Genomic DNA, 14,784 nt, shown 5'->3' with positions numbered 1-14,784 from the left:
AGTGAGTTTCCTCAAGACAATTCATAATGTGGATAAATGGTGTGTATGCACTCCTCATGCCTGTATAGATGACTAATGGTCTCCTGGGACAGCTTCTGTATTTTATTTATACCTATTAACTACTGTGCCAGTAGCGCATCTGTCATTGCTACTGAATCTGTCTCTGACTTCCAGGTATCATCATACCAAAATATTTAAATTTCCTGCAACAATTCCTCAACAGACCTTGCTGTAATTCCCTCTTGCATCTGTCTTGTTTACAGGTGTGGCTGCCAGAGAAACAGCGCAGGCTTTAAGGACATTGGCACAAGCAGCCAGAGGTGTCGCAGCCAGCACTAAAGAGCCTCAGGCTGCAGCTGCAATGCTGGACTCTGCCCAATGTGTCATGGAGGGCTCATCCATGCTGATCCATGAGGCCCACCAGGCCCTGGTACATCCAGGAGATGCTGAAAGTCAGCAGCGACTTGCACAGGTAGAAAACATCTTGGAGGATACGACACTGTACATTGATATGATTCATCTAAATGGTTTGTCAGAAAGTTTTCAACTTGTCACTTTAATTTTGTAATTACAGGTACCAATTGTACTCAAAGTCATCATTTCATGGACAATTCATTAACAAACAATGAATGAAGATTGTTATATAATAACGTTTCTTTTCTTGAAGTAGATGATGGAACAGAGAAGGATTGAGAGTCACATTTTTAAAAGTGACCTTTTAATCTATGGCTGTGATAAAGTATGTCAGGGTGATGGACATTTATTGCTTTGGCATTGTTTTCTTGTTAAGGATACATAATGTCCCCTTTATGGATAACCGAATACAGTCACTCAGTTTGAAGCGCAACGTCTAAACTCTATGACAGCTGTTTGTTTCACAGTCAATTTGGGTGTCACTTGTATAACATTAACTGTTGGAAAATATATCTTTACTGCAACTTCCGTCTTGGGAACCACATATAAAGTCAATTGTATTCATGCACAGAGGTTGTGGTTTTAATATTGAACATGCCTTGACTGGCTTCGATGGCAGTCCCAATCAAACGTATGTTCCTTCAAATATCATAGATCTATCCCAATAAATCAGTTCCAATCTCCCCTGAACTGTGAGCTTGTCTCCTTCCCACAACAATTACTATAACGCCCATGTGTAGCTACTCTCATTCTGCATCACCTGCCTTGTGTTTCTCTCTCAGGAGTACTAGAGTAAAACATTCTCCAGAGGCCCTAAAGGGAATAAAGATATTGTCTGGCATTTGTTTGTGACAGCTACATAAATTAATGGCATAGATTACTCTGCACTGTGAGCCCGATTTGCCTTTAAGATGTTTCACAGCATTGCTCAGGGACGCTGCATTAGGTGGGGCATTGTTAGAATGACTTATGGTCGTCCGGTAACGGTTGATTGTTCTGTGTTTCAGGTGGCCAAAGCTGTGTCGCACTCGCTGAATAATTGCGTGAACTGCCTGCCAGGCCAGAAAGATGTTGACATGGCTCTCAGGAGCATCGGAGAGGCCAGCAAGAAGCTGCTGGTGGAAATTGTGAGGCCTACTCCAATTTTCTTGAATTTTTATTCATGCGTATTGACAGAAAAGCATATCTACTTGAAAGGGTCTTACCTCCTTTTTCAACGGTGATTGCGCTTAACTTACTCGTTTATCGAATAATGGCATCTACACGATGGTCTTTTCGTGTGTCTTTGAAGCTTCCTCCCTGCAGTAAGACATTCCAGGAAGCTCAGACTGATCTGAACCATACAGCGGCTGAGCTCAACCACTCTGCAGGCGAGGTCGTTCACTCCTCCCGTGGAACGAGCAGCCAGCTGGCCGCCGCCTCCGGAAAGTTCAGCCAAGACTTTGATGAGTTCCTGGATGCTGGTGTTGAGATGGCAGGACACACCCAAGTAGGTTTCATCATCGTACAACCCCACTGAATAGTCGAGTGTGGAGTCCATTGTCACTGCACCCCAATATCCATGAAACCTAAGTCGTCATATTTTTGTCACTTTATTACTTACTATTCAATTTGTTTTATAATTGGATAAATCAAATTCACTTAGGCACATTGCTTTGCCCAAGAGCCAGCTATAATGAGATCTTGTGATGTTCTTGTTCTGGTTATTTTGTTCATTAGTGGGGGAATATCTTCAGGGATCGGAGCTGATGTAGCATGATATTCAAGCTTTAATAAGGCTCAGACAGGAAACAGGTGGTGGGGGGCCCCAAATATGTTTCTTTCAGTAAACTTATTAGTTGATACCATGTCTATAATTTGACTATGTATAATACAGTTTGGGACCCATCTCCAAAATCACCTTTTTCTTATTGTTGGCTTTGCAGAGCAGGGACGATCAGATCCAAGTTATTGGTAACCTGAAGAACATCTCAATGGCATCCAGTAAGCTTCTTCTGGCTGCCAAGTCTCTGTCTGTAGATCCAAGTGCAGCCAATGCTAAGAATCTTCTTGCAGTTGCAGCACGGTGAGCTACTGCATGTATCATATACTGTGTATCCTCTCTGACAGTGTCAATCTTTTTTTTTTTTTAACAATACTGTGTTTTACAATATGGTATATGCTTGCAATGATCTTTGTGTACATTTTTGAATACAACTCTTGAATACGATTTTATTAGGTTGTGCAGTTGTGTCTTCCATCCTTTGATTCCCAAACGCAATTAAACTTGTAGTACTTTTTTTAAAAATACGGCCTTGTCCATTCATTGTTGCTTCAGGGAGTCATCTTCCTCCTTGTGGAGAGAAGCCAGGCAGCTGCTCCCGAAGGGTTTTGGGCCTGACTGACTTCTCTCTGTCTAATTAGGAAGATGTAAGCCTTGGCTGGAAGCTGTCTGCGCTCAGCAAGGCTGAACCACAAACCTAAGACAATTCTGTCACTCCTGCACATGCCCGTGCGTTCTTGTGCAATGCTTTGTTAGCCTATCGCAGTGAATAGCATGAACAGGGCAGCTGAAGGCACGTGTGAGTGACTGCAGTGAAAAGGTTGCCTATGTGTTTCAGAGCGGTGACAGAGAGTATCAACCAGCTCATCACGCTCTGTACACAACAGGCTGCAGGACAAAGGGAGTGTGACAATGCCTTGAGGGAGTTGGAGGTAGCCATCCTTCCATACATTACACCGTATGCCAACCTTGAGGTTAAATGGATTGCTTGAATGACTTCCAGACCAAATTCTGATACATCAACAGAATCGTTCATTGTAGACGAAATTTAAAGTCAGCATTAAGCTAGATTCAATTACCCGAGTGAATGAGAATGATCATAAAACTGCACATTAAAACATGTTGAATACCAGTCTTTTATGGCAAAAATTTCATTTTACAGTGCTTTTTTTCTTTCATATTTGATTCAACACCTGAGAATTGTGTCTATGGTCAAATTGTGTGTTTGTGTGCGTGTGTGTGCATATAGGCTGTCAGAGGGCTCTTGGATAATCCTAGTGAGCCCATCAACGAACTGTCCTACTTTGACTGCATCGAGAGTGTCATGGAAAATTCAAAGGTAGATTCCTTCAAAGTGCATTTCAGTTACTGTATAAACAAGTATGAGTGTTAGGTGACTGAGCAGATCAATGAAGACCCCATATTTTAAAACCTTTGATGTTTCAACGTGCCATAGGTCCTCGGAGAGTCGATGGCAGGCATCTCTCAGCATTGTAAGACATGTGACGTGGTAGCTTTTGGGGAATGTGTCGGCGTGGCGTCCAAGGCCCTCTGTGGGCTGACAGAGGCAGCAGGACAGGTGAGATTTTCTCACCTTAAAAAATAACCAAACTAACCAAAACTTAATGTATGTGTAAAAAAAAACCTACACTTTAGAAATGTAGTAGAAAACAATCCCTAATTAGTAAGGAAAGGCTTTCTAGTGTACTTTTAATGGGGGGGAAATGACAAGGAAGGGATAAGGGCAACATTTGCACCAATTCCAGCTGAAATGGACCTTCAAGCAAATTTGAGTTACCTTGACCAAAAAAGTAAATGTCTTCTTTCCTTCTGCTTAACTGCTATACATAAATCTTCTATTCAACTTCTCTGTTGTCTATATAGGTAGTTTATTCTCAACAGATATGTCAGGAATGCCATGTTTTCACCAAGCAGTACAGCAAACCCTCCACTATTCACCAGAGCTAGCAACCAAACCCTGCTGTGAATAATTGAAACCCCTACAAAAGGGGATTGTAATTGCATATAGATCCCACAAGATGTCGACAAAACACTTAAAAAGGAGTGTCATAAAAGCATCAACACCATGCATCGAGCATGTACACAATCATGAACCAATGTTGCATAGACAGCTGTATTTAGTAGTTAAATTATTCAACACAGGCATACCACCTTCACATGAGGTACCTCATTTATACTATTTTAAATAATACGCTAGCACAAAGTGACGCAACATCACACTTGGGCAAACAAATATGCTTACTAGCACATTACACAAATTGTATGATGTCGTTAAATTCAACGTTTAGCATTGGCGCACATTAGTCAACACAGGTTATCACTTACTGCATTGGGAGAGAAGTAGAAACATACGTGTTTCACTTTTGTCTGTGGAGGAGGTGCATTCAAAGACCGCCAACAAAACAGGACATCTCAAATGCAGATGAAAAAACACGATTAACGAATTAAATTAACAAGACCAAGATTCCACCGGATGGCAAAAAAGGAATACTTTTATTGCTTTGGCCCTATGCAAAAAAAACCCACTTTTTTCCCATGAATAACAGTATAGTTTCCAAAAACAAACCTGCCAATGCTGAACAGGAAATATGCAAGGAATCGCTGTATAGTTGAGTTCAATATGGGAAGAAATGACGCACACATGGAAGTGATAATTCTCTCTTAACTAATGTATTGTATCTAGCTCTATCAATGAGCTAAATTGGACTGCTCAGTGGCAATAGGACTTAATTTGCTTAAAAACGCAGTAGAAAGCTTCACTGTGACAACATGGGCCTAGAAGGCTTCTAACAAACTGATATTTTGTTCTAATTTGTACATATTTCTGTTCTAGGCCTCTTATCTTGTAGGTGTGTCTGATCCCAATAGTCAGTCAGGCTGTGAGGGGCTGGTCGACCCCATCCAGTTTGCACGGGCCCACCAAGCCATACAGATGGCTTGTCAGAGCTTAGTGGACCCAACTAGTAGTCCCTCGCAGGTAGGAAACTCCATACTTTAGACCAGGGTTGGGCAAAGTATCAGCCACAAACGGCCTGATCTGTACTTTCATCCAGCCTGTCGAGCATCGCATTATAAATGGTCCCGTTTGGTGACCAATGAGCACAAAGGTTTGCCCAGCCCTGATTTTGACACTGAATCAGGAAAATGTGTTCTAATTGTATAAATCGCTCCCTGACGTCCTTTGTTTTGACAGGTGTTATCTGCGGCAACGATTGTAGCAAAGCACACGTCAGCTTTGTGCAACGCCTGCCGCCTTGCTTCCTCAAAGACCTCCAACCCTGTTGCTCGGCGACAGTTTGTGCAGTCAGCCAAAGAGGTGGCCAACACCACCGCCAACCTGGTCAAGACCATCAAGGTCAACTCCCCAACCGATCAAAACGTTGAGTGTAAATTTGTTACCAAATTTTTTTCATCACGTGAGGAGTTCTCTGCATAAAAGTCAATCCATACAGCAGTTACTTGTGAAAAATTGTCATGGGTTCATAAGGAATGTCTCGTTTTTAGGCTTCAGATGGAGATTTTTCTGAAGACAACAGAAACAAATGTCGAGTTGCTACCACTCCACTCCTTGAGGCTGTAGAAAACTTGTCTACCTTTGCCAACAACCCTGATTTTGCGAGTATCCCAGCTCAAATCAGCAACGAGGTAACCATTCATTGATGTGCCTGCTTAGAATGCCAAATGTATTTCATTTCTCTTCTCCTGCAGCGCACACACACTTTTTGCCTAAGATGGATCTCAGTGTCTGAAAAAGTCTTCTATTTCCAGAAACGTTCTATTACTAACTGACATCGTACTGAGGATGTCACTGCAAGTCCCCTAAAAATAACCCCCAAAAAAAGGAAACAATACAGAAAGGTTTATGATGTGAATGTGCCGGGAATTGCCGTTGATATTCGCTTTTCTTGTAATGGTAAGAAACGAATCACCAAAGATACATTTTTATGTTTTCAATCAGAGCGGAAAAGTCCTCGCAGAGTCCTCTAAAAGCTTTATGGCTGTAATCTGTTGGAGGGCAGTGTTTAACGGCACTCACGCCCTTACTGCTGCTATAATCTTCATCTTGTTAATCTAATTGTCAAGGGAGGCTTTGCCTCGGATCATAAAGACTGAAGGTGTTTCTTCCTGTGTCTCTGTAAAGCTGTCTTTCTAATCTCATCCCTGAGTTCGATTGCTCAGTTGATCTTCCCGCCGGAACATTAACACCACTGTCATACCAATCTAGCTGGATCCTCGCTGTTAGCCTTTAACCAGAGCTGTTATTTCACCTGCTCCAATGTTGGCTTTTCCACAGGGTTCAGTCGCCCAGGAGCCGATTGTTCGTTCCGCCCGCTCCATGCTTGATAGCTCCACTTACCTCTTAGAAACGGCACGCTCGTTGGTTCTCAACCCCAAAGATCCCCCCACTTGGTCTATACTAGCTGGCCACTCGAGAACAGTTTCTGACTCCATCAAGAGCCTCATCACTTCCATCAGGTCGGTTCAAATCCATTTTCTTTTGTATTCAATGCACTGAGACTATCATACAAGATGAGAACAGCATCAAATTAATCTGAGATGGTCATTGAAAAAACAAAACAACCAATCAAAATATAACAAAAGGGAAAACATGACAAACTCATTTCCCTCAGTAAAATGTGTCATCATGCTAATGGTTAAAGGGGAAGTGAACCCAAACATATTTTTTCAAGAATATATTCTATGGTTCGATCCCGGCTCCGGCCTCCCTGTGTGGAGTTTGCATGTTCTTCCCGTGCCTGCGTGGGTTTCCTCCGGGTACTCCGGTTTCCTCCCACATTCCAAAAACATGCATGGTAAGTTGATTGGACTCTCTAAATTGCCCCTAGGTGTGATTGTGAGTGCGGATGTTTGTCTCTGTGTGCCCTGCGATTGGCTGGCAACCAATTCGGGGTGTCCCCCGCCTACTGCCCGAAGACAGCTGGGATAGGCTCCAGCACGCGCGCAACCCTTGTGAGGATAAGCGGTATGGATAATGAATGAATGAATATGTTCTATGCAAGCCCACTAGTTGAATGAAACAAGAAATTCAGATAAATATTGCATTTGTGGAATAAGAGTTAATCCACTCATTTTTAGCCATCTCTGGGGGCGGCCATTTTGTCACTTCTGTCGATTGAAAATGACATCACAACTACCCAGGGTTCAGGTAACGACCAATTACGGCTCAGCTTTAGAAAACAGACGAGCTGCGATTGGTTGTTCCCTGAGCCCTGGGTAGTTATGATGTCATTTTCAGTTGACAGAAGTGACAAAATGGCCGCCCCCATGAAATGGCTCAAAACAAAAGCACAATTAATCAGAATGCCGTGTTTCAACTAGTGGGCCTGCTGGGAACATTTTCTTGAAAAAAATATGGGTTGATTTTCCCCTTTAAGGTTATTTTTCCTTGCCTTTGCCTATCATTTGCACTTCACAGCTGTGTGACAGCTTTTATGCACAAGGGTTTAGAACAGTAACACATTTTATCAAAGATGAAGCCCAACTTAGTTTGATCAGATTTCTATCGTTGTATTATCCAGCCCCATGCGCAGCATCTAAGGACTGGAGTTGATGCTTAGCGATTCTTTACAGAAATATCAAAACAGTCTGAGGAATTTCACTTCAAATTTAAGGTAATGGTGCTGATTGACTGTGTTGGTGCAGCCACTAACCAGTTAGCTTATTAGAGCAGACGGCTGGGATCCTCTGTTGCTAGGTAACCATACCAATGACAGGCCTCCAAAAAGGCTATGTGAAACTCCTTTCAGTTTGTGGTCTTCACACATCACTTGTCTCGTGGTTTAAACAAAGTTCTAATAAACCAGCGGGTGCTGCTGGATTTTTCATTTTCATTTTTTAAACATTACACTCAACTAACCGGCTTCTAGTGGACATGTATTCTTTTGAAAGAAAATAAAAGCAAATGTCTTTGTACGCTTTTCTTTCATTGTTTTTTTTTTTAACTCATTTGAATTGTATTACGTTATGCATTTATTAGGTAGTCAACACGTATTTGCACTGAAATGGAACAAGAGCGCCTATACTTTCTCCCCCCTAGGGACAAGGCACCTGGACAGAAAGAGTGTGATTACTCTATAGATAGCATCAATAAATGTATCCGGGACATTGAGCAAGCCTCTCTGGCTGCAGTCGGTCAGACCCTGCCCTGCAGAGATGATATCTCCATGGAGGTAAGCAGCCCATCAGCTCTGTCTTGTCTGAGAGAAAGAGCGTAATGGGATCTGTAGTCTTTCTGTTGTGATTTATACCATAATTCGCTCTGTGTTTGTAACTCACTAGGCACTGCAGGAACAGCTGACTTCATCCGTGCAGGAGATTGGGCATCTGATTGATCCCGTCTCCACAGCCGCCAGGGGTGAAGCTGCCCAGCTAGGACACAAGGTGCAGCTCTGCTAATGTATCCCTTTATCCCTTATGGATTTAGATAAATAGAGCTCCATCTTGTTCCACAATCCTTTCCCAGATGACTCTCCTAACCTTATTTCACCTAGGTGACTCAGCTGGCTAGCTACTTTGATCCACTTATCGTGGCATCAGTCGGCCTGGCCTCCAAGCTGCATGACCACCAACAGCAAATGACCATTCTGGATCAGACCAAGACCCTGTCAGAGTCTGCCCTGCAGATGCTTTACGCTGCTAAGGAAGGTGGCGGCAATCCAAAGGTAATAAGCATTCATATCGACCGAATGTATGCGCAGGTTTTTTTCCTGGCTTGATTGAGGCATAGGTGGTATCATTCTGATCATACGCACAAGTGTGTATGGCTCTGGCACTGGCTCAAACAAACACTTTTTCTGTGAAGTATTGTTCTTCTATGCTTTCTTTTTCATAAAACACTTAATTGCCACCTCGCCTATATGGAAAGCCAAAAGCAGAGGGTGCAACTCTCTTTTAAGGACATGCTTGGTTACAAAAGAAATTAGGGCAGCAACAAACAATTATTTTAATAATCAATTAATCTGTCACTTATTTTGTTGAGTAATCACTGAATCAGATAAAAAAAAAAAAACATGTTTTAATTTCCATCCCTTTATTCCAAAACAGGACATTATTTCAAACATAGCTCTTTGGGATAAATACACAGAAACTCAGATATCGAAAGCACAACAGTGATATCGATCAATACAAATACCAACGTCTGTATCATTGTCATTGTTATTTGGATTGATCCACCGACCACTGATGGTCAGATAAGAGTTTCCATGATATCAGAGCTTTTAGAGCGGGATGTGGTCAAAAAATTAGGCAGAGATGGCCGCCTCCGAGTTTTATATGCAGGAGAAGCCCTGATGTGTTTTCCGTGCTGCATCAAATGTCTTTGAGCAGGCTTCTGTGGGGATGAGGAGGACGAAGATACTCTTAATCCATGAATGTCCTTTCTGTCTAATGTGCAGCTGTCACTTGCTCAGTTGTTACAAAGTTTTATTGCAACATGTCATGGTATAGCAGCTCTCCCTCCATGATCTAATGATACAGACAGTATACACTTAGAGTAATTGGACTAGTCTATCTTTAGCGTAAGAAAGACTGTTTATACAGGTTCAAAGTAGAGGTCCAAGCAAAAGTGAGATGTGTCTCACTTGTGTATCATTTTTACCATTACCAGTGTGGACTACATTTGTTTGGCAGTGTTTGCATTTCCCCCCGTGTTTAAAAATCTCCTGCTTAGCTAATGTAGAACTTTTGAGTCCATTAGAGAAGATAGTTATTAGAGCAGCCTCAAATGCCTCTTTTCCATTGTACTGGTTCTACCCCGAAACATCCTGGTTCCGCCCTGGGTGGTCGCTTTTTCCATTCCACTTTTTCGGGTCCGTCCGGTTACAATGGAACCGTTCCTCAGAACCTTTTCTAACCTGGTTCTAGAAAAACCGGCCCACAATGGCTGTCATCTGATTGGCTGACAGATGAAGCGTTTTCTTCAGCAAAGCGGCAGAGAAAGTTGACTGCCACCAAGTCATCAAAATACAGTATATATAGCACAAATATATTGTGTTTTACAACAGCATTTAACCATATTTACAATTTAATATGTACCTGTGGATAAATTTAAGGCGGCTGAACACTGCACAATGTCAGTCAAGGAACACATAGCTTGCAACAGAAAGAGGCTGTAAGCTACAGTAAAGGCAAAAATCGGGATATATTGAAAGATGGGACTTGCTCTCATTTAATTGAATGGACCCGTTGGCTCAAATGGACCCGGCATCGTGCACGCTTTGCCTATTTCACCACAGGCACGTATGAAATTTAAAATATGGTTAGGTATTGCGATTCATATTTTGAATCGCCACAAAACCAGTGGCTGAGACTAGGCCACTCATGAAATCTGTGGCAAAATCCCGCACACTGCGAGTGTGCTTTGGAGGCTTGCACAGTTCAGCTGATCCCGCCCCACTCCCGCCCCAGCCCATTAGTGCCTGTTGTAATGGAGAAGCAACGGAGGCCACGCCAGGCCAAGCGAGGCCAGGGCAGAACGGGCCCAGGCCGTCCTGGAACCTTTAATGGAAATCGCCTAAAAAGAGTCCTCTAGCTCAATTATAGCTACAGTATACTAATGTTTGCTTTTAATCATCCAACATCCCCAGGCGTCCCACACCCACGATGCAATCTCCGAAGCAGCCCAGCTAATGAAAGAGGCGGTGGATGACATCATGGTGACTTTGAACGAGGCGGCCAGCGAGGGGGGCATGGTCGGGGGCATGGTGGAGTCCATCGCCGAGGCCATGGGCAGGGTGAGAAGCGGATTTCCACCGCGCTCTTATTCCCAACCTCATTTGTCCGAGTAATTTCACAGCGGGTGTGCTCGAAATGTGTCCTTGTCTGTGGCTCTCATTATTTCTATGGATGAACCATTTAAAATCCTCAGGCAAATCATGATATTAACAGTTACTCACGCCTGCTGGGAGACATGTCACTGTGTTGACTTTGAGGTTAATAAGTGGCAATACGCACTTCATTAGCAATAGCTGCACAATTTAATGCACATAAATATGAGATGTCTGTTTTAACTGGCTCTGATAGAGAGGGATGCATTTAACAATATGTTTACTTTTGTGGTCACAGTTTGTGCTTTTAGAAAAACTGCACTGCATTAAAGGGGGTGTTTGCAGTTTCAAAACCACTCGCAAGATTTGAACGTAACCTCACTTCACTATAGTGCACAAGCGTGATTCTCAAACATTGCCAATTATAATTGCGCACAATTATGAATGTGTGTCATAATGATAGTCACAGAGAAGGCTGTCCGGCGTCAGCAAAATAGCAACGCTAGCAATAATAAAATAGAATTGCTAAGATAGCATTAGGACCGTAAACAAGCCAACATTAGCCACGGCTGCTACATTGGTAGCTTGACTTTGACTATTCGTAATAGAGTGTTACTATTAAGCAAAATGTATCAGTTTGAAGTGATAAATGTACCTGTTGTTAATTCGCTTCTCAATCCGCTCAGCTGCCTCAGGTCCCTTCACTCTGCTTCTATTTGCTAGTCTTGTTAGAAAACAATGGATGTACATTTGTTAAATTATTTTCCAAAGGTGGCTATTCCAAAATAGTTTCAGAAGCCCAGTCTAACAGGTTCAATGTGAGGCTGTAAGGCGTGCGGTGACCGGCTATGTGTGTGCCCACGACAGATGGTTGATACCTTGTTGGCCATGCCTTCTGTCTCTGATAGTTTGTTATTCCTCGGGCACTGTGGTTTCTTAAAGAGGATGGGCAGCCCAAAAATGTTCTTGACAATAATATCTTTTATGTGCCTCTACTAGTCTAAACACGGCATTCCGACTAATATTGTGTTTGTGGAAGATGAGTTACGCAGCAAAATCCACCGTTTTTTTTAGCCAATAATAATAATATCAATGTGAAGGTGAAGTCTAAACACTGCAGTCTGATAATATTAATCAGCATGCGGTGTTTAGACTAGTGGGGCTACATAGAATATTATTATTGTAAAGATAAATTTTGGGGTTGACTTCCTCTTATAAAAAACAACTACAAACTTGCCCTTTACTCATTTAGGTACACACCAATGACAAAATAGAAAATCTCTCTCTCAATATGATGCAGTCCCGTTAAACAAAAGTGTAAGTCAGTTTGTGCAATGAATAATATTTAGGCTGGGATCACCCATGGTCTTTTATCACTCTGTATTCATAATACGGTTTTACCTTTATTTTTTCTGCATAATGCCGACCTTGTACTGATATGAAAAGATTGTACAACAAATTTGTTGAAAACCCATAACAATAGAGAAATGAACCATGTGATTTGTCTTAATGAAACTAATGACATGCTTGATCTTCATAGCTGGATGAAGGAACACCTCCTGAACCTGAGGGTTCCTTTGTGGACTACCAGACAACCATGGTGAAGTTCTCCAAGGCCATTGCCATCACGGCACAAGAGATGGTGAGTGCCTTTTCCATTTTGGTCATTTTGTAGCTTCAAAGACGTTCAGTAGCTAATGAGGCTCCCTCCCTCTCGCTCTGACTAGATGACCAAATCCGTGACCTGCCCCGAAGAGCTTGGCGGCCTCGCCTCTCAGGCGACTGTGGACTATGGGCAGCTTGCACACCAAGGACGCCTGGCTGCAGCCACAGCAGAGCATGAAGAGGTCAGAGGGCATGTTCTGTCTCTCCAAAGAAAGTTGCGGGTAGCTTATGAGAGTTTTCCTCTGAAATATCACTTTTGAATCGCAGCTCTTTGGACTCAAAATGCTTTCAGATGTGTTTGCTCAGACACTGATTAAGGCAGCTTTTTTGCTCTGTGATACCACTCTCCATCTTTGAGATCAAAGTCAAAGCTAGCCCTGCCGCATCTGTCACTCTGAGCACCCACACAGTCATTTCTTAAAGTTTCCTCTGTTTGCAGGAAAGCTATGTATGGGAACATCACGCTAATAAGTACACAGCTCTTATCAGTAACTTGTACATTACAGGCTGCTGCAAGCCCTGCTGGTTACCATAGCGACACATTGCCTTGACAAGTCTAAAAGCCTATAGTGATGCTTATAAAAGAGCACCCACCCACCCATGTATCGCAGCCTACAAATGAAATGCTTTCTTTACAGAGTGTTCTACGTACTTCTTTTTCCATCTGCTGGGTAAAAGAAACGTTCAGCAGATGATTGTTTGGGAACCAATGAGTGGTTCTGCTTTCAGGTTGGCTTCCAGATCAAAACACGCGTGCAAGAGCTGGGTCACGGCTGTATCTACCTGGTCCAGAAAGCTGGAGCCTTGCAGCTCAGCCCGACAGACAGCTTCTCCAAAAGGGAGCTCATCGAGTGTGCACGTGCAGTCACTGAGAAGGTACCACGCTGGTCTAGTATCTATTTTACTCACAGTGGTACTGTTTTACTGTTTGAGTTGATAGCACTATGCATAAAGGGGGTTTAAATATTTTGTACCGCTCATGTAGCTAAGATACGGTAAAGCTACATCAGGAGACTTTGAGTAGATTTGGAAAAAGACCCTTGGAAAACTGTCGTCTCACACCTGCTCACAATTAAAGACAAGTTATAGAGTTTGAAGTCACCGCCTAGTTTCAGACTGAGATTTTAAACAGACTGTCAATTTTGCAGGGTCACATTTACAAGACTGCAACTAGATATTTTAAGCTTTTTTTTTCCAACTGTGCAATTTTTTCCCATCATGCTCAGTTGCGTTTTTGCCCGTGTTTCCCTTTCATCCATGGCACTCTCATGATTGTATGCAAAGTTTCCTGTTTCCGTTTGTGTCCGAGCTCATCTATTGGTTGTTGGTTGTGTCATGTCACCATAAAGACTGAAATTTTTGTGATAATATCAAACATGTTTGATATTGTCATCAGGCCAAGACTAGGAAAAGACTGATCTAAAACAGCTGAAATTGCCACCTTACTCGAAACGATCGAGATGACAGGACTGCGCTGTGACTCCAGTAAAACTCCAAAACTTCCTTCAGACGTGCAGTTTTTGGTGTGAGACTGAAGACTCGTTGTGTAAACCCATATTAAGTCAGTTGTAGACCACTGAAAATTTAAATACTAGATATTGTACATTGAAGACCTCTCTGAATGGGTCAATCAAAAACAAAATTTGTTTGATTCTGATACATCTTGTTTATCGGGATCCCCATTTTTTTGTTCTGTGGTTTTCTGGATCTGGCGAGAAAAGTAAAAGGTTCCCCCTTGGCTGAGTTTCCGCTTCTCTGGATTCAATGAAACTCGATCTGGTAGTGAATGGATATGGTTTACTTTGTTATTGCTGATGCTTCATGTAAAACTGTCTGCTCTTTATATCATCTGACAAATGATAAATGTAATAAATGTGGTCTTAAACTTGTAAAAGGTTAGTAGAATATAAATGTGATATGTTATTTTGGGTGATAATAAAGGATTTTACCGCACAGGTAATGCAGGTCATGAAAGCAAAGCTCTCCTGAATAGTAATTCTATTGTGTCCCTGCTGTGACCCTGGCAATGACGAACTATGCCAGTAAAACATTGGTAATTCTATTCCACTAGAAGACTGTGATTTCATTCAACGCACTTACCCTACTTGATTAATTTGAGGTTTCACACTTGCTGAT

At 42.3% G+C, this 14,784-nt stretch overlaps 1 protein-coding gene across 7 annotated transcripts in view; it reads left to right on the top strand.

Moving 5' to 3' along the window:
* The window catches only part of tln2b (talin 2b), a 122,637-nt gene that overhangs the window by 90,268 nt on the left and 17,585 nt on the right, over positions 1 to 14,784 (top strand). For 6 of the 7 annotated variants that reach the window (XR_015086415.1, XM_086027618.1, XM_086027619.1 and 3 more), the window contains 18 exons: positions 264 to 472; positions 1,422 to 1,541; positions 1,706 to 1,903; positions 2,340 to 2,479; positions 3,015 to 3,108; positions 3,426 to 3,515; positions 3,633 to 3,755; positions 5,031 to 5,174; positions 5,391 to 5,576; positions 5,702 to 5,842; positions 6,492 to 6,673; positions 8,256 to 8,388; positions 8,498 to 8,599; positions 8,710 to 8,880; positions 10,804 to 10,950; positions 12,524 to 12,625; positions 12,711 to 12,830; positions 13,378 to 13,524. Coding sequence is in view for 6 of the 7 variants with exons in the window: in XM_086027618.1 (XP_085883744.1) it covers positions 264 to 472; positions 1,422 to 1,541; positions 1,706 to 1,903; positions 2,340 to 2,479; positions 3,015 to 3,108; positions 3,426 to 3,515; positions 3,633 to 3,755; positions 5,031 to 5,174; positions 5,391 to 5,576; positions 5,702 to 5,842; positions 6,492 to 6,673; positions 8,256 to 8,388; positions 8,498 to 8,599; positions 8,710 to 8,880; positions 10,804 to 10,950; positions 12,524 to 12,625; positions 12,711 to 12,830; positions 13,378 to 13,524 (2,549 nt within the window). In the remaining variant the exon portion in view is untranslated. The remainder of the gene's footprint in view (positions 1 to 263; positions 473 to 1,421; positions 1,542 to 1,705; positions 1,904 to 2,339; positions 2,480 to 3,014; positions 3,109 to 3,425; positions 3,516 to 3,632; positions 3,756 to 5,030; positions 5,175 to 5,390; positions 5,577 to 5,701; positions 5,843 to 6,491; positions 6,674 to 8,255; positions 8,389 to 8,497; positions 8,600 to 8,709; positions 8,881 to 10,803; positions 10,951 to 12,523; positions 12,626 to 12,710; positions 12,831 to 13,377; positions 13,525 to 14,784) is intronic. The other variant, XM_086027622.1, reaches the window with a different exon arrangement.

The sequence above is a fragment of the Filicampus tigris genome, chromosome 4 (assembly GCF_054856515.1).
Source record: "Filicampus tigris isolate MCC_2025a chromosome 4, RoL_Ftig_1.0, whole genome shotgun sequence".
NCBI lineage: Eukaryota > Metazoa > Chordata > Actinopteri > Syngnathiformes > Syngnathidae > Filicampus > Filicampus tigris.
This window is presented reverse-complemented; position numbering and strand designations above follow the sequence as displayed.